General features: G+C 45.7%; 1 protein-coding gene across 6 annotated transcripts; it reads right to left on the reverse strand.

Annotated features, from left to right (window-relative positions):
• Window positions 1–13: 13 nt before the first annotated feature.
• mapk4 (mitogen-activated protein kinase 4) lies at window positions 14–15,642 on the reverse strand. Of its 6 annotated transcripts, none has more exons than XM_056592784.1 (9): window positions 15,444–15,642; window positions 15,144–15,190; window positions 11,820–13,526; window positions 11,345–11,520; window positions 6,832–6,976; window positions 6,131–6,292; window positions 5,256–5,478; window positions 4,744–4,912; window positions 14–4,306 (listed from the first exon to the last, which is right to left on the reverse strand). In XM_056592784.1, exons 3-9 carry the CDS (start codon window positions 12,187–12,189, stop codon window positions 3,173–3,175), a joined length of 2,379 nt encoding a protein of 792 aa, XP_056448759.1. In that variant the 5' UTR covers window positions 12,190–13,526; window positions 15,144–15,190; window positions 15,444–15,642; the 3' UTR covers window positions 14–3,172. The 6 variants fall into 6 exon arrangements, with proteins under 6 accessions (XP_056448759.1, XP_056448757.1, XP_056448761.1 ...); XM_056592782.1 differs by having other exon boundaries at window positions 11,820–13,529; XM_056592786.1 differs by lacking the exon at window positions 15,144–15,190 and adding an exon at window positions 15,191–15,228.
• Between the last annotated feature and the right edge of the window lie 2,580 nt (window positions 15,643–18,222).

An 18,222-nucleotide genomic window follows, 5' to 3' on the forward strand; every position in this document is an offset into this window, starting at 1 on the left:
AAACCAGGAAAAAAACTACGCATTCTTCATAGTATAATACTCACAGGCATTTCATTATAATACGTCCATGGTTTTTCTTACCTGCTTACAATAGTGAAATAGGGTAAGCGAGTGAATTTGTAATATTAGGTGTGTAACTGAGCAATGTAGACGTTTAAGGTAAACACTAGAGAGCAGCAAAAGAATGTGAGAATGCTTAAAAATGGCAAGCATGATGAGTGGGCGTTGTAAAACTGAAAAAATAATTCCTGTCTACGACTTTAGATAGATAGATAACATTTTTGTTAATCCCTAGGAAGGGGAATTCTGTGTAACAGCACAGAAGTAGTTTAATAAGAGATAAAATATATAATACAATGCAAAAACATTTACACCGTAGTTATGCTTACTGCTACCTTTGAATAGCAAACGTGGTCAGGATAGTGCTCCTAGAAGAACACTGAACACACCTCTACAACAGACGCATAGTCATCATTGCGTCATCGTTGAGTGTCACAGCTGCGCTGAGAAGATGCCCTGCTTTAAGCTGAAGGTCATTTGTTTTGTTTGTTTGTGCATGTGCGTGTGTGTGCGTGCAAATGTGCGCGCGGGCGCTTGTGTGTGTTCATGCTTAAGATCTGCCAACTCAGACTGATCGGCCTCCCTTCTCACCCCAAATTACTTTACTCAATCATTGTGTTTTATACATTTTATTATATATTTGTCAGCAAAAACAAAGCCTACAAAAAGTCAATAATGAGCATCAAAAAGCTCTCATGTTGTTTCTCATAAAAGCTGAGGTCTACCTAAAGCCTTTCCGGAAGAGCAACCCACACAGGTCTGACTGAAGACTGAACCAAAGACTTATAAAGCCATGCAGCGAGGACATGTTAAACATTCAGCGAGCTGGAAGTATTTGGGTATACTGAGGCACAATGTCCACATAGCTTAACACTTAAAAGAAGAAAGTCGTTAACCAACTGTGTGTGTTGACATCTGCGTACTGTCTCAATTAAATTATTGCTAGGTGTGTGCGTGTAACTTGTTGATTAAATTGATATGACTAGACAAATATCAACTGTTACATTCAATTTTGATTGCTAGACCTCCTTTTCAATTCCTTTCACATGCAACCAAAGCAAAGCAAAGCCATGTTGCTGTTTTGTTAATCATAAATGAACACATTTGTATGTTTGGCAGTTTTTATTCAGTTGAATGACTGCTAAAAAAACAGTTTGTACCAAGTTCAAGATAATTATTGTAATTGGTGCAAACTTCTTTCGCTAACAAATATGTAGGCCTATTTAATTGTGTTTGTGGAAAACTGTATCCCTGGTTGTGCTAGGAACTAAAAATGTGCTTTTTAGCTCATGATGCTATTTGCCAACGCAACTTTCAGTTCCCTTCAGCAGCTGTGTAACTCCTAAAGGGTGATACAATCCTTTGTGTGTCTGCTATTAGCTACAAGATAATAAACTGTAGGCATTAACACGACACTCAGCCTGAAGGATTGTCTCTGATCTCAATACATTTGTTGAGGGCAGCAACAGAGGAAAATACTATGTTGACGTGCTAGCGTTTTATAATCGAGGATATAGATCGATGATCTACTGTCGAATAAAAGTCCAGTTATTATTGTACATACATACATTGCAGTTTTTGCTAGCTTATAAGGCAACTGCATTACATCTGTGGTGTTTTTTTTAGTTGTTAGCTTTTTGTATAGATTAGGTGTAGCACTGATGCTAGCCATTACACATTTTGAGAAGTCACATGTGATGTATTGAACAATGTATTGTGATTCCATTTTCAGGCAATGTTTCTGTGTTGGCAGTGTTTCAGTCTACGATCCTGTATGTACAGAAGTAAGAATGACAAAGTTGAGTCACAGATGAAGAAATATTGTCAACAGACGTGAGCAAATAATAAACAATACTGGTCGAATTCTGTTGAATTAATAAATGTCTTATTTGTGGCTTAAGGCTTGCCCAGAAGCAGAAAAGGTTTGCTGCCTCCAATAGATTCACCTCTTACTCAGAGGAGTCTTGTTCAAAATAATGGTCAACCCTGTTGCTAATAATAATACATTAAAATGTATGTATGCTGTTACATATCAGAACATTATCAATCATGTGGGAATAGTTCCTTAAAGTCTGAAAGAACAAATGATGAGAGGATGTATGACTTTCAACGGACAACTTCACATTTGTTTGACAATATATTTTCTATAAGTGTCTATATTGTCCAGAGGATGTGAGATGAATGTACCATTTTGATCATAGATGTTAGTGGCTTACTGTAATGAGCTGTTTCGCCCAATAACTAAGTGATCTCATTCAATATGTCCCAAGAGTACAGCAGGTAATGGCATATCTGTGGGTCATTGTTAAGACAGGTTACCATGGGGTTACGTCTTTTAAAATGTTGCTGCTAAAAAGAAAATGTCTTACTTAACACAACAATTCACAGTTGCAAATCAAAAACAAAAGTGAACTCAGTAGTGGACATATAACACCATAGTTAGACATCAGAGCATTAAATAAGATGATAATGAATTTGATATGATACAAATGTACACAACATATTGCAATTTGAAAGCACTGTGGGAGCATTCTGATCAAAATAATGACATCATTGGTGCGAACTTCATGAGTTTGAACTCAATTAACTGATTATATTGTCAGTATAATCAGATCCTCTATGCTTAATGGCTCCTTTACATACACAATTTCATGGCTGGAAGACTATTTTACTATCACAGGATTTATCATTAAACTAAGAGGATGTGTTTTTGACAACATGTTAACTCTTAAGTCATTACTATGCACCATGCATCAGGCCAGTTCCTGCAAAAAAGCAGGCGTTGTTTGACTTTCAAGTAACATAAACAGTGCCATACTAACAACCTTTCAGTGATTACATTTTGAGGAGATATTTCAGTGAGGAACCAGAGAGTACCTAGAAAAAAGCTGGTTTGAGGATGATATTACCATAAAACCCTCAACCCTCGAGTAAAAAAAAGAAAAAAAGAAACTAAACTTGTAAGAGTTGTCAGAGGAAAATAACACTCGGCATGTAGTAAACGCCTGGCGTTGAAAAACATCGTCAGCGCTTTAATTCACTCGTTGTTATTGTGTCGCATAATGTTTAAATGCAGAACTCAGAATGTCCGAATGCAACCGACCCGTCTGCATCAAGAGTTGGAGACCCTTTGGTTAACGCTCACCTGCTTACCCTCCTTTCCTGTCCCCCTGCCCTCTCTCGCACTCTTCCCCTCCGCTTTGTCCTCGCTCTGCCCGCACAGTTTCAGTGCCCGGGAGATGAAGACGTCCAGGTCAAACAGCCTCGCCTCCTGCTTGGCGGGCAGCACCTCTTCTTCCTCCTCCAACACAGCCGTGCTATGGACCTCGTAGAGGAGGGGAAAAGAGGAGGCACAGGAGGAGGAAACACCGGAGGCAGGCTCCTGCACAGCAGCAGAGGGAGGAGAAGAAGGAGGAGGAGGAGGAGGAGGAGGCAAAGTGGGTGGCAAAGGAGAAGAGGGAGAAGGGAAGGAAACACCAGAGGCAGGCTCCCGCACAGCAGCAGAGGGAGGAGAAGGATGAGGAGCAGGTGAGGTGGGCCAGGAGACGGCAGGCTCTGGGGACGTCGGCGGGAACGGAGAGGAGGGAGAGGAAGGTAAAAGCGACGGGAGAAAGATTGAGGAAGACACCGCAGGAGGAAGAGGGCTTAGCATGCCGCAGTGGGTAACGGTCCCGTCGCAGTCGGCTAACAGCTGCGCGCCGAGCGCTGCGCGCCGGTGGAAGAGAGAGGTGGTGACGTCGGTCGGGGAGAGAGGGAGAGGGGGAGAGAAGGTGTAACAGGACGGCGAGAGCTGGCCCGGAGGCGGGCTCAGACTCGGGGAGTGGAGACCGGAATTGGTGGTCTCCACCCAGCGGGAGATCTCCTTGAACAAGTCTCCTGTCTCCTCCTCTCCCTCTGCCAGGCCCCCCTCTAGCTCTTCCTCCTTCTCCTCCATGCCGCCTGCGACTGGCTCGGCTGGGGCGGACAGGGCTTTAGCGTTAGCAGTGTGCTTGGTGTTAGCGAGGGTGTTGCGTTTCCAATGGGACAGGTCCAGGATGAGCTTGGGCTCAGAGTAGTGCTGGGGCTTGCCCTCCCTCCAGGCGATCTTGTCCAGGTAGGACGGGGAGCCCACCTTGTAGTCGCAGGAGCGGTCGCAGTCCAGCTCCCCGTAGCTGGAGCCGCCACCCACAGCCCGGTCCAGAGACGAGTGGGAGTGCTCCAGGAAGCGCTCCGCAGAGCTGCTGTGGGAGTGTTTGCGTGGGTCAACCTGGAAACGGAAACAACGAAGAAAAGAGAGGAAGAAGGAAATAAAGAATGAAACAACGTAAGAAATAGAGGGGACAAATATAAATATAAGCTTTACTATAACCTCTGGTACTAGCATTAAAATGGCACAACATGGTGAATAACATAAAAAATGTTTGGACAAAATTGACTTCAAAATTCAATGCATATTTTTAAACTTTGTACCATCCCACACATTGTAACACATTATTTAAATCATTAAAATGTTGACAAGTAAGAGAGAGAAAAAAAAATTAGAATCAACATATCCATATTTATTAACACTAGGTAGAAGCCGTAAGAGCCCAATCTTTGTGTCTCTGTGTGGACAGTGGATGTTCATGCCTCATATTGGCAGATAATCATGAATTTAACTTCTTTTGAGATTGCGAACCTTAAGAGAAGAAGGGTGTATCTCACCTGGGCCTCTTCCACCAGGGAGGTGGAACCGGCGCGCGGGTCTCGCTGGACCTCCTCCTCCTCCATTGTGTCCCCCAGGTGGGAGGAGAGGCGTCCCCCAGGGGGCGCACATCGACACCCCTCCCCCACCTGCCGCAGGCACAGCTCAGTGGACAGGCTGCTCTCGAACCTGTAGACCCATGGGGTAGGGGGTCCCAGTGGTTTGGTCCATCAATATGTAGCTCAATGGATCGTAGAAACGTACAGTCAAAATTGACTTACTTCTAATTCCAAACATCCATCCAATATCTCCAATAATAGAATACAATAATGCTATTGTATTCAATCATAATAACAATAAAAAACTAATAACAGAACTGCGCTAGAATGAATTGAAAAGGAATGAATACCGTGCTGTACGTGTAAAGCGTATATAGACAGTAAATGACTGAAGTTGAGTAACAAAGACTGAAACCACGTCCTCAACCAGGAGATACACAGTGAAAACTGGTGGGGGCCCGTGAGCAGCCCACCTGTCCCAGGGGAGGCTGTCGGCCTGGCTGGTGCTGCTGGCGCTGTGGCTGTGCTCTGCCACCAGGCTGTCCTCCAGCTCGTCCTCGATGCGGAAGGGCTGCTTGGTCGTGGGCTCGTCCTCGGCGCACGAGTACTGCTTCAGGAAGGCGTGGGACAGCGCCGCCGCCGCCGTCAGCCGGTCGGCGGGGTTGAAGGTCAGGATACGCTCCAGGAAGTCAACGGCTGGAGCGAAAGCAGCCGAGAGGGGAGGAGAGAAAGGAGGAGAGGGGAGAGGGGGACGGGAGCATTTTGTTAATGAAAGGGCTGTAGAATCGAGCGAGGACACATACTCAAATGTGTCAAAAAGTGGAATTGAAAGAGATTTGAACCGATTCCATAATATGGAGCGATGATGATGATAATGACGATTCATTATAAAGTATTCATTATGCAATTATCTATACTTCGGTGTTTGAGGTATGAGGCCATAAACAGAGGGGAAGTGAGATCGTGGAGGTGCGTCCATCTCGGATCAGGCAAGTTAGTGAGGAGCTGATGCAATTCTATTAGATAAAAGACAGACCATAGCCGCTTCCACAAGCGACCCCTCCCAGTGAGTAGGCGAGAAGGTTTCAGAATTCAAAATTCTCTTTAACAAGTGTTGTAACTGGCTGTCCATCTGTGTGACGTCAACATGCGTAGCTCGGCTGTCTGGGTGGCGTGATTTGGGAGAGGTTTTGGGAGTGTCCATGTTACGATTTTTTTTAATAAAGAGCGACATTTTTTATTTGCAGAATATATCAGTAATAGAATACGATTGTATTGATAACGTTATTAAAATAACTATGGCTCAACACTGACTACAGCAGGATAGCAGTGTGAGTTCCTTACTGACCTTCAGCCTCTACTTTAGGCAGCAGCTGAGCGAAGGTCCTCCGGACCCTCCATCCACGGCTGACATAGGAAGGCATCACCTGCAGGAGGTCCAGTCGGTCCTGCTCCCTCAGAACGGGCACTGTGTCCAGGATCAGCTGCATCTGTTCCAACTCATGGGCTCCTGCAGACCGCAGTAAACCAATGTAGACACAATGGAAACACGTCAACGACTTCCAACAGGACAATACCAGTAGGTCTGTAAAAAATATTTATCTAAGAATTGTTTGCAGCTATGAAGTAGTAGTCTAGTCTCATTTAGATGAATACTTTTTTTTATTCTTTCTTTTTTATCCTTTGTTTTACCAGGGTAGTCACATTGAGACAGTAGTCTCTTTAACAAGAGAGTCCTGGATAATAATCCTTTTTTTCCTGCTTCATATTTGTTTCGAATCATGTTGCTGGGACAGGATCTATAAGCGTGTAATTGGCAATAAGAAGAGAAAACAAAGCAAGCACTAATAAATTAAATCAACACCGGGGGGACTGGACACTATAGAAATACACTTGTTCAATTCCCTTTCTTAAAGCTTCAAATGTCTGTTTACGTTATATTATTATACCGCACATTGCCAACAGGGGGCGCAAAGACAACAGTTCAACTAAAGTATCCATGGACTTCTTCATGTTCTAGTGGATAAGCGAAAGGCATGTACTTTTTACCTGCAAAAAGCATGCGACCAGTGAGCATCTCGGCCAGTATGCAGCCGGCAGCCCACATGTCGATGGCCTTGGTGTAGTTGTTGGGCGAGAGCAGCAGTCGAGGAGAGCGGTACCATTTAGTCACCAGGCCTTCAGAGAGGTAGCCCTGGAGAGAGAGAGAGAAATAACATAGAAAGAGATAAGGCAAACCAAAAGAAGAGAGCTTGAGGGAAGATTATAAAAAGTATGTGTTTGTGTGTTGACACACGATAAAAACAATCATAAAAAGTTAACATATTTGCTATGAATGCTTCTGAACATCGCTGACTATATTCAATATATTTTGATATAATCGATCATACCAGAGTTGTATATCATCAGTGACACAACTACACATCATATACCATTCTTCACCAAATGAACAATGAACTACGCTGGTTTATTAACATAGTGCACAGCATAGTCTCTCGTTATAAGACAGCTGTGACCGCCTTCTCTGATGCAGTAAAAGGCCCTCTTCCAAAGTCATACAAATATAACCTTTAATTACATGCTGGGATATTTCAAGATCTCAGCCTGGCGTCCTCACGCCACCTCCTTCCTGCTTTCTCACCTCATGCTGTCATCCTCGTGTCTGGCTCACTTGGGCCTCTCTCTGTCTCCTCTTCCTGTTTCACATCCCAACCTCCCCTCCTCCCCAACCTCTCCTCCTCCTCCTCCTCCTCCTCCTCCTCCTCCTCCTCCTCCTCCTCCTCCTCCTCCTCCTCCTCCTCCTCCTCCCCCTCCTCCCTGCTCTCCCTCTCCTGGGGTCCAGATCGGGCACAGCATGCCAGCGGATGACAGAGCAGAAACGACTGTTGAATGTTTGATGAGCACTGGACAAAACACACGCACATCTTCTGCCCTATCCTCCATTTTGCCCCAGTCATTTTCTCTCTCGCCCCCTCCCTCCCTCTCTCTCTCTGCAAAACGTCACATACTCACTTTCACCCTCCTCTCCTTCTTCCCTCCATTCCTCTCTCACCCCATCCCCGCCAAACATACCTTTTATTTTCCCCCGTCCACCTGACCCTCCGTCTCTCCATATCGCCGCTTGGAGAGTCATCAAGCCCCCCGTTCCCAGCCCCAACTCTTCCACCTCATCCTCCCTCCCTTCACTGTCTCTTCATTTTCGTCTCCCTTTCACACTCTCGCTGCATCCCTCCCTTTCTCGTTCTTTACCTACCCTGACAATTTTCACCTGTACGCTCTGCCCCCCCCCCCTCTCCCCTCAGCCTCCCCAGAGCTTCGTCCTCCTCGGCTCTGTGTCAGTTCTTATGGGGATGTTGTGATTCTGGTGTACGGAGACAATCCTCAATTCTGATCTAATCTGATGTTCTGATCATTGCTGAAGTTCAACAGTCCCGGAAGTGGGTTTGATAATATCATAGTCTAATTGAATAATGCTTATAAATAACGTGTTGTTATCTTACACGTACGTGTCGACTCTGTTGCGATTATAACAAGTCCTTGTCACTCGCCTTGGCCCTGACATTAACACCATCAGAAACACATACTTATTAATCACAGACACATGCTTTCATAACGTGTCAATAAGTAGCAGAGCATGACATAAAAAAAAAAAAAAAAGCCCTATTCTGTCTTCCTGTCCTCAATTTGCAGGGCATGGTTATGGTGCGATTCCCACTGGGGCTCCATTTTAAATATGCAAGCACTCATGTTAATCTTGGATGGTTTGGGTAAAGGCGTCAGCCAAATGGCATATTTAATTTTTGCCTCATTTTGGATTCAGCAAAATGCATTCATTATATTATGATTACACACCACTATGCCATTTGGTGGACACTTTTATCCAAAGTGTCTTACAATACTGTAAGTGCACACATTTCTTACCATTATGCCTGGCCATCATGTCTTGCACCTACAGTAATGGTTCATAATACTACTTGTCTTTTTAAGAAGCAATGGATTAAATAGTAGCAGTCACATATCGTCATCATTTATGAACACACGTGTTCGGCCCCCGGCATCTTAGTTTATAAAATGTACTCAATAAATTACAGTGTTTCTTCCCTAAGCTGCATTTGCCTCTCTGAGTGTCAGTGGCTGAACTCATATGACTTCTAGCTGTTGTGCTGCCTCTTCCCCTCTAGTCCCTCCTGTGTTTATCATCTCTGGGTCAGCATGCCTGAACACCCCTCCCCTTCTGCACTCTGCTTCAGATGGCAAGACAGGGACCAGGTGTGAGAGGGGGAGAGAGATAGAGAGTCTAAGGACACTCCTGTAAATACTTGCATCTTGAGAGAGAGAACGAGGGTGGGATATCGAGAGAGAGGGATAGAAAGAGAAAAAGAGAGGGTTAGAGAAACCTGAATATTAATCTACTTTGATCATATTTCTCTCTCCTGCTTGTTTCGCGCAATTTCTCGTATACCATCAGATTTAGTGTATGAATACAGCCTTTGTTAATACATTTCCTCATTACAATTTGTATGAGCGAGGGTACACATGCATATATGCCACTAGATATACACACATGCACACACACGCACACATAAACTCACAATCCTTGTATTTCATGTTTGGAGATGAAAAAAGATTAAGAGATCCGTAATAGAATAATTAATCTTTGTTCTCTGATCCCTTTGTCCTCATTTCTACTTCTAAAGCAAGTTGTCTCGATGGGCAGCACCAGTGGAGAGAGTCTTGGAACAACACACTCTGGCCAAGGACACGCTGTTTCTTCTGAAACTGGTCCAACCCCAGATGCTCTAATACTCTGTTTTCATTCTCTAGCACACGCACACAAACGCAAATACATACGCACAATCAGAAACCCTCTCTCTCACACACACACACACACACACACACACACACACACACACACACACACACACACACACACACACACACACACACACACATCGCCACACATACTCACAACAACAACAACACACACAGACACACACACACGGTGTGCTCTCAGGAGACACACGTACACTGTGCCCTCTATTTTATTCTCTCTCTCCTTTCTCACATCTGATGTCTTCACACTCTCTCTCTTTTTCCTCTGCCCTTGTTTAACTCTCTCTCTCTCTCTCTCTCTCTCTCTCTCTCTCTCTCTCTCTCTCTCTCTCTCTCTCTCTCTCTCTCTCTCTCTCTCTCTCTCTCTCTCTCTCTCTCTCTCTCTCTCTCTCTCTCTCTCTCTCTCTCTCTCTCTCTCTCTCTCTCTCTCTCTCTCTCTCCCTGTGCTCACTCTGCCCTTCTTCACCCCCTGTGTTTGCTTCCTGCTGATGCACTGCCCTGCGCTCAGAGCTGAGATATCCTTTCACACACACACACACACACACACACACACACACACACACACACACACACACACACACACACACACACACACACACACACACACACACACACACACACACACACACAAAGACACAAAGCCAGACACAAGCACACACAGACAAACACACACACACACACACACACACACACACACACACACACACACACACACACACACACACACACACACACACACACACACACACACACACACACACACACACACACACACACACACACACAGAGTGCCTACTGCCGTATCAGTATCACACTAGACTGTAGAGCAGTACAGTGGAGCAGTGAAGATTTGTATTAATCTCTCAGAGACCATTATCCACAACGGACAGGCGAGCTCACCGCCCGTTCTGATACAGACATCACATGACACCACAGCTAGGAAAGAGGAAACCGAACGTCCCGTCCGGGCACACAGGGTCAGGGTGTGAAGGGAGACCTGTCGGGATGCACAGAGGGCGCTGCTATCTTACGTCATCCTGAGGTGAAGTCAGAGTGACCAAGTGGACCTCTTGAAGCCATTGTTAAACTCCCGGAATCGGGGGCCGGTGCTGATATTCATTCATGCACAGTGAAGGCAGTTGGAACAAGGCAACACATCTCTCTCACACATACCCATGCATATTGTCACACAGACACAGATAATCACACACATCTTGACCCAAAGCAAAACCTGAGCAGATCTCCTTTAAGGCTGTTTGCTGTGCAAACAGCCTTAGCTTGACAGCAGTCAATGCTTGTGTCCTTGCCGACCTTTGCCTTGTTGGTACTAAATCATTGTATGGACGGGGATTGGAGTTATAAAGACACAAGTCTTTCTGCAATGTCCAGCACGAGTGTACAAACACTTCTTAACAGTCTTGTGGATTACCAGGTTGAAGGGCTGTGTGAGGGTCTTCAGGACCTCACATAATCGGTCAAAGTTTCTAAATCCGATTTATTTTTGCTACATAGGGCACTGATCAGAAGTAGTGTGATCAGGTGACTTGGCTGCACTTTTTGAATACTTTGGGCCAGTTACACAAGTTGTCAGAGATATTTCTCTCCTTTGTTCACTGGCCATGCAACCAATCGATTTGAGACCACGTTTAAATCAGAGCAAAAAAAACAACAAAAATAAATAAATAAATAAACACAAGTATTTCAGCTATCCTTTACGGCTGATTATCACCTTATGAGAGTAATGTGGGTCGACTATCCTGGCCAGGCCAAAGTCCCCTATCTTCAGCAGCAGTTGGTCCGTATTGATGAAGATGTTGGCGGGCTTCAGGTCCCTGTGCAGAACGTTGGCTGAGTGGATGAACTTCAGTCCCCGGAGCAGCTGGTAGAACAGCAGAGTAGCGTGACCTGGTTCACAGAAGCAGAGAACCTGCCTCAACTCTTTAGCCCACGTAGGTAAACCGGGTACATTAGGAGTCTACTGCAAAGAAGCAGGAGCATGGGGGTTTTGATTTACATAGACTTTTTTTTTTTCATATTTCGACTCCAACAACTAAGCAACTAAACTCAAAAGTTTTCATTTCAATTGAGGGTTAATCTGAATAAAGAAATACATGAATTCTTTTGAAGACAATCATGTTAACAATGGTGTATCAAACTCAAGGTGGACATCATGGGAGTAGTTTAGGAAATAAAAAGCAGTTTACCGGTGGGTAGCGGCGCTTGTTCGAGCAGACGGGCCAGATCCGTCTCCATGCACTCCTGCACGATGTAGAGGGCGCCAAGATGGGCGGGGTCCCGGGGCAGCGGCACACCGTACGGGGCTAGCACCTCGTAGACGCACACCACGTTCTCGTGGCGCAGCCGCCGCGTTATCTTGACCTCGCGCAGGGCGTGCTTCACCGACACCGGGTCGCGCATCACCAGCTTCTTCACCGCCACCCGCTGACCAGTCCGCTGGTCCACCGCCGACAGCACCAGGCCCGTGGCGCCGGCGCCCAGGGGTCGAAGGTCAACAAAGTGGCCCCCGAGGTCAAAGCCGTGAGGGAGGCGCGGGGTGTCGTGACATCGTGCCATGGTAGGCACTCAGGGGGCCGGGTGGGTTGGGCGATCTGCTGCTCGACTTCAGGTTCAATGTGATCATATAAAAGAACGGAGCAGACTTGGTGTTGCCGTCTCGCATTGTACCGAGGTCCTTCTCTCCCCAGGGTAAGGTCCCAGGGGGGACATCAGAGAGGAGCTTTCCACAGGAAATACAGTTTTACAATAAAAAGTGCTTTTAGTAAAGCCGGATACAGCTAACTTTTAACCGTGCTCCGGAGGCAAGAGAGAAATTCTTATCTACATCTATTGGTTCTGCTGCACTCATTCCCCGACTGCCATGTTTTAGTAGGCCATGTGTGTCCTCCCAGCTTAACCCTGTTTTAATTCCATAAAGTCAGTAAAACACTGGGATTTCCTGGGATTACATTGTCAACATCCTCTCGAGTGAACCTCGATGAAAAGCGTATCTCGCTGCTCAGGATGATCAGAACGGATCAAAATAAATAAAACCAGTAGGGCAGAAATCAAACATTTGGTTCCGTCAATGGTGCTGCGGGTGGACCTTTAACAATAAAAGTCCCACGGTGTGGGTTCAGGTAGTTGGTCCCGTGTCTCAAGGGTAACATTGTTTTTCTTGATGCTGTACCAACGCCTCCGTGTTCAGGCTAGTTATACACTGGTGCTTTGGATTTCTTAAACTACCTGACACAGCAGATAGCAGGCGCCTACACTAAAAGTTGTAATAACACCACAGAGACGATAGTGGCTCCTTACCGGGGCACAGGCCAGCGGTCTCCATGGCAACAACAGACCTCTCGCGTGCCGGGATCCCACGGATACACGTGTAAACGTTCCGTGGTACCACAGACAGTGGTTCTACTTTTTTTCTTGATCCAAGGCTTTCCTTTTAATCTCTCGCTCTCTTTGAACTCTCACAGTCTTTGTCTCCTTCTCTCAGTTAAGTTTCAAAACCTCCGTGCTCATTCAGCCTAGTGGTGGTGGGGGTGTTAGTGGTGATGGGTATTATTGAGTTAAATACACTTCAATCACTAACAGCTGGCTGTGGGCTCCCCTCCTCCTCGCAGACCAATGAGGATTTCGGCCAGTCAGTCAATCAGTCATTCAATCAGACAGTTCAGACGGAAAGGCCCGTTCACAGTATAGGGGATCCGATTCCCACCATTCACTGGACATCGATAGTGAGTGCATGCGTGGGCGCACGTTGGTGTGTCTGAGCATTTGTAATCCCTCGGTAATCTGCCTCCTGTTGTGCTCTCGCCAACCTGGGGTATTCCGGCCTCAGCCGGGTGGGTCACTGTGGAGGGACACTGAGAGGAGCGTCGTGCGGACCCTCTGTCACAGCGGCCCGCCTGCTGTCAGCCAAAGTGAAGGGAGAAGGGAGGGAGGGGAGAAGGGTGGGTGGCAGGGGGTGGGGGAGAGAAGGGAGGCAGGGTAGAGGGAGGGAGAGTGGGGGAAGGGAGTGTGGGAGGCAGAGGGAGGTAGGGAGGGGAGAAGGGGGGATGCAGGGGAGGGGGAGAGAAAGGAGGGAGGGTAAAGGGAGGGAGAGGGGAAGGAGTGTGGGAGGCAGGGGGGGGAGGGGGAGAGGGAGGGGAATTAAGAATGGAGAGAAAATTGGGGAAGAAGATGGAGAGACGGAAGTAAAAAGCATTGGTTAGAAAAACAGACAATAATATTACAAGTGTGTGTGTGTGTGTGTGTGTGTGTGTGTGTGTGTGTGTGTGTGTGTGTGTGTGTGTGTGTGTGTGTGTGTGTGTGTGTGTGTGTGTGTGTGTGTGTGTAAAGTAATTGTTGATGACAGATAACTTTTCTGTAGAAATAATTGATTCGTTTATTGCTGTATTGCATGGAGTCATTCTTCCTTGCAGCCTACAAATCAGTGCGTCTTGGTCTAAAAGATGGGGAGAGAGAATAGAGGGGGGAGAGAGAGAGAGAGAGAGAGAGAGAGAGAGAGAGAGAGAGAGAGAGAGAGAGAGAGAGAGAGAGAGAGAGAGAGAGAGGGGGGGAGGGGGGGAGAGAGAGAGAGAGAGAGAGAGAGAGAGAGAGAGAGAGAGAGACACACACACACACACACACACACACACACACACACACACACACACACACACACACACACACACACACACACACACACACACACACACACACACACACACACACACACACACACACACACACACACACCGAGAGACACAGTGAGAGAGGGATTGAGAGAGAGAGTGGGGGGAAAAGAGAAACAGAGAGGGAAAGAGAGCATTGCCAGTGGGCGGTACAAAGGTGGGCTAACTTTATAAATAATGTATAACCATTGGGATGTGGGCTTTGGTTGTTCTTCTGCCTTGTCGTCTATTTTCTAACGCACTGGAACACGAATAAGAACGGCCATGGACCAGTTGCTATTGATAAAGCATTGATAAAGCATTGGAGAGGCCGTTGTCGTTTTTTTCCACAATTGTATAAATGAATGGAATTTTCCATTCATTTGTTATCATTACAAAAGAACAATATTATATGTGAAATCACTTCATGGAAAGCACACACAATTGTATAAATTAATGGAATTTTCCATTCATTTGTTATACCTAAAAAAGAACAATAGTATATGTGAAATCACTTAATGAAAAGCATTTTAGCTGTCCAACGTTACACAGCTGTCTCCAGTAGTTGATGGGAGTCGTGTTGCAGCCCGGTTCCCCCAGCTGCCTTTGTGTCTGTATAACCGCCCGTGTCAGGAACAAACCCTCCTCACGTACACACGCATTAAGTCAACGCTACCACACTGGAGATACATATCTCCGTGAAGTTCAAATCCAAAGCATGGAGTAGCAACGCAGTCCTACTGTATACCAGCAGTATCTAGATAGGCCTACCCATCGTGATATAAACGCAATCTATTCATCTTTGAACCGATCGCCCCGTTCAGGGAGAAAACTACAAAGCAAGATACAGCAACAACAGCCAACACTCACCGGAGCATATGCCGCAGCCTGCCACCCGTCACGCAAAAAGAACCCACCTTAATGAAAAAAAAGATCGGTGCTTTTGATAGAATCCCTGGTTTCAATGGACGAGCAACAAAGAAAGTGCATCTGATTGAGATAACGAGGCAACAGCGAAGCAGGCAGTTGGGTGAGAAGCACAGATAGCAAGCCGTGGTGGATTCAGGTCTGTGTGTGTGTGTGTGTGTGTGTGTGTGTGTGTGTGTGTGTGTGTGTGTGTGTGTGTGTGTGTGTGTGCGCGTGCATGTTTGTGTGTGTATGTGCACGTACCCGGACAGCTCACTTAATGCCTACGCCTGGCGATCACGTAATTCTGAAGGGATTAAACAAAGTCTTAGAAATGTGGATCCATGTGCTGTACTTGCGTAGTTGCTGTTTTTCTCCGGATGGTTGCCCCCCCTGAATGAATACGTGCCAATCTCCTCGTCTATCTCCCTTCCCCTCCGGTCCGCTCACCCCCTCTTTGGAAGGGAACTTCGACTCGCGTGGACTCCCGACCTGACGTCACTTTTGTTCCACTGTCCGGCCGTTCTACTGATAGCATACTGCTGCTTATCAGGACACCTTATGGACCGGTCGTTTATGGTCATTTATGAAGCTGAATGGACCCTTGGTTACTGGTCACTTTAGATATTGGCAATGAATGACATTGAGAACTCTTAACTTGTTTATAGGTAATTCCAGAAACCTAAATTGGAACTCCAACCCTATTTACATTGGATTATGTCATTGTTTTAATCTCAGGACCTTGAAGAAAAGTAGAAACAAAACGTATGCTTTCCAAGATCGAAGAGCACATACAGTACCCATATTAATAAAGGACATGTAGAAATTTTAGAACTGACAAAGGAGTGGTTTACAAATTGAAACATGCAACAGATACACCATCCTGATAATGTCAAATTCAGACTCATTTAAAGCTGAAAACAAACTGAATGCACACGTTTATCATATCTAAATAACGACTAACTTGGAACCCAGGATTCACCCAAGGGAGAAACTGGAGAGAGCAATAGACAAAGAGAGAGAGAATACCGCACAGTTGGCAGGTTATGAGATAATCATGGGTGAGGTCCTGTAATTACAGGGATTTAGGGAAATGTAATAGAGAAAGAGAGAGACATCCAGACATCCAGACAGACAGACAGACAGACAGAGAAAAAAAAACGAGAGAGACAGACACAGACAGAAACACAGAGAGAGAACGAGACAGTTAAGGACGGAGAGAGAGAGAGGGAGGGAATGTGTGAAAGAGAGAGACAGAGAATGTGAGAGAGAGGGAGAGAGAGAGAGAGAGAGAGAGAGAGAGAGAGAGAGAGAGAGAGAGAGAGAGAGAGAGAGAGAGAGACAGAGAGAGAGAGAGAGAGAGAGAGAGAGCGAGACAGAGACAGAGACAGAGAGAGAGAGATTAAACAACCAAATCAACACAGTGTGTTAAACTGAATGCTTCACAATGACCTCAATAATGGCTATCAGAGAAGAAGAATACACGACTCCCCTACTACCCACTCCTCATGCATCCGCAAATGACAGGGATCAGGGGAGCCAGAACTAAGTGGCGGGCCAGGGGAATTCCTGCAGAGCATTGGTATAACGTGTGGCACCTATGGTAGAATGTCACCACAACCAGGATCTCGTCATGATTAATGGATTTGACTCAAAGATTCTGGGTTCGAAGCCCTATGTCTGCCGCCTAACTGTCCTGACGTCCTGATCGACGTCCATATACAACTCACTGTATGTCGGTCTGGATAAAGGCATCCGCTAAGCCGCCAAATACTAAAATAGCCAAGCATTGTAGGTGGGCTGGGGGGGCGGTATAGGATATGAGCAACTTGGGTGTTACCATGCTGCTTGTGATTATATATAAACACTTCTATATATGAATAGGGATTAACAACAGGGTTTACAGTAAATCAGTGAAGCCAAGTATGTTTGAAAAACCCTTGCAATTATTTCAGCTATTTCACCTGGTTCCTCTGTTCTCTGTTATATTTCAGTTATCTCTGACCCCCCAATCCCCCATATTGTCTCTAATTAGCGTTGATAAATTGGAGACATCGGTGGCACTGGTAGCTTGCTATTTACAGGAACGCGCACACACACAAAAAACTTGCTGCCATATTGAATATACGTAGGTATGTCAGAGGAAAGGAAGCGAGTAGAATTGAAAAACATCTGCGTCTACCTCTCTTCTCATTCTCACTCTGTGTATCTCTCCGTTCCCGAGCGCACACCATGGACTAGACGGATCAGCTGCCCGCTGCCATACACAAGGGACTGATCGAGTGTGTGTCTGCCTGCGTGCTGATGTATTAGTGTTTATTTGTGAATGTTAGCGTGTGTGTCCTCCTCAGATTACCCCTCCTAAACATATCTATCGAGCACAAGAGACTAAATAAATTAGAGGTCTGAAGTTTCCCGTTGAGGACATCGGACTCTGCTGACAGTCTGTGAGGGTGTGTACGCACGCATGCTTGCTTGTGCGTTAGTTTATGTTAAAATAAATATTAATACGTCAAGAACAGTATACATAGTGTGTCTGAAAATGCTTATCTCTAGCTACAGTGCATCACAATATTAAAATCATGTAGTCATAGAGAAAGCGTTATATTATTTTATTCACTAGGTGTATTTTATCTTGCACCAACTATTGACTATCCCTTGGGATTCATTTTGAATTCCCCAAGGTTCACTAATCCAGATTTCGCAGCGATCTCTCGTAGGATAAACGTATTAACGTTGACATGTAATGACCCATCTATTAATGTTGCAGGCCTGTGTTCTATGGAAAATGAGTGAGTGGAGAACTTATTCATTACTAACCAGACCCATACCCCTCTGCCCCCCCTAACAGATACCTGGTGGCTTGGCCGCCGCCCACCAACTCAACACTAGAAAGGCCAGGCGAAAAAACTAAAGGTGGAGAACGAGAAAAGGACCAGGAAAAGTTTGAGAGGCATTAGTTGAGAAGAATGCTTCTCAAAAAAATGCAAACTCATGCACATGCACATACAGAGGCACACACATACAGAGGCACACACACACA

Source organism: Gadus chalcogrammus, chromosome 6 (assembly GCF_026213295.1).
Source record: "Gadus chalcogrammus isolate NIFS_2021 chromosome 6, NIFS_Gcha_1.0, whole genome shotgun sequence".
NCBI lineage: Eukaryota > Metazoa > Chordata > Actinopteri > Gadiformes > Gadidae > Gadus > Gadus chalcogrammus.

Coding starts and splice junctions, on each gene's coding strand:
- mapk4 (XM_056592785.1), bottom strand. CDS start 12,189: ATGGCACGATGTCACGACACCCCGCGCCTCCCTCACGGCTTTGACCTC. Junction 6,293..6,831: donor TGGTCGCATGCTTTTTGCAG/GTAAAAAGTACA, acceptor TGCGGTCTGCAG/GAGCCCATGAGTTGGAACAG. Junction 5,479..6,130: donor GCCTAAAGTAGAGGCTGAAG/GTCAGTAAGGAA, acceptor CTTTCGCTCCAG/CCGTTGACTTCCTGGAGCGT.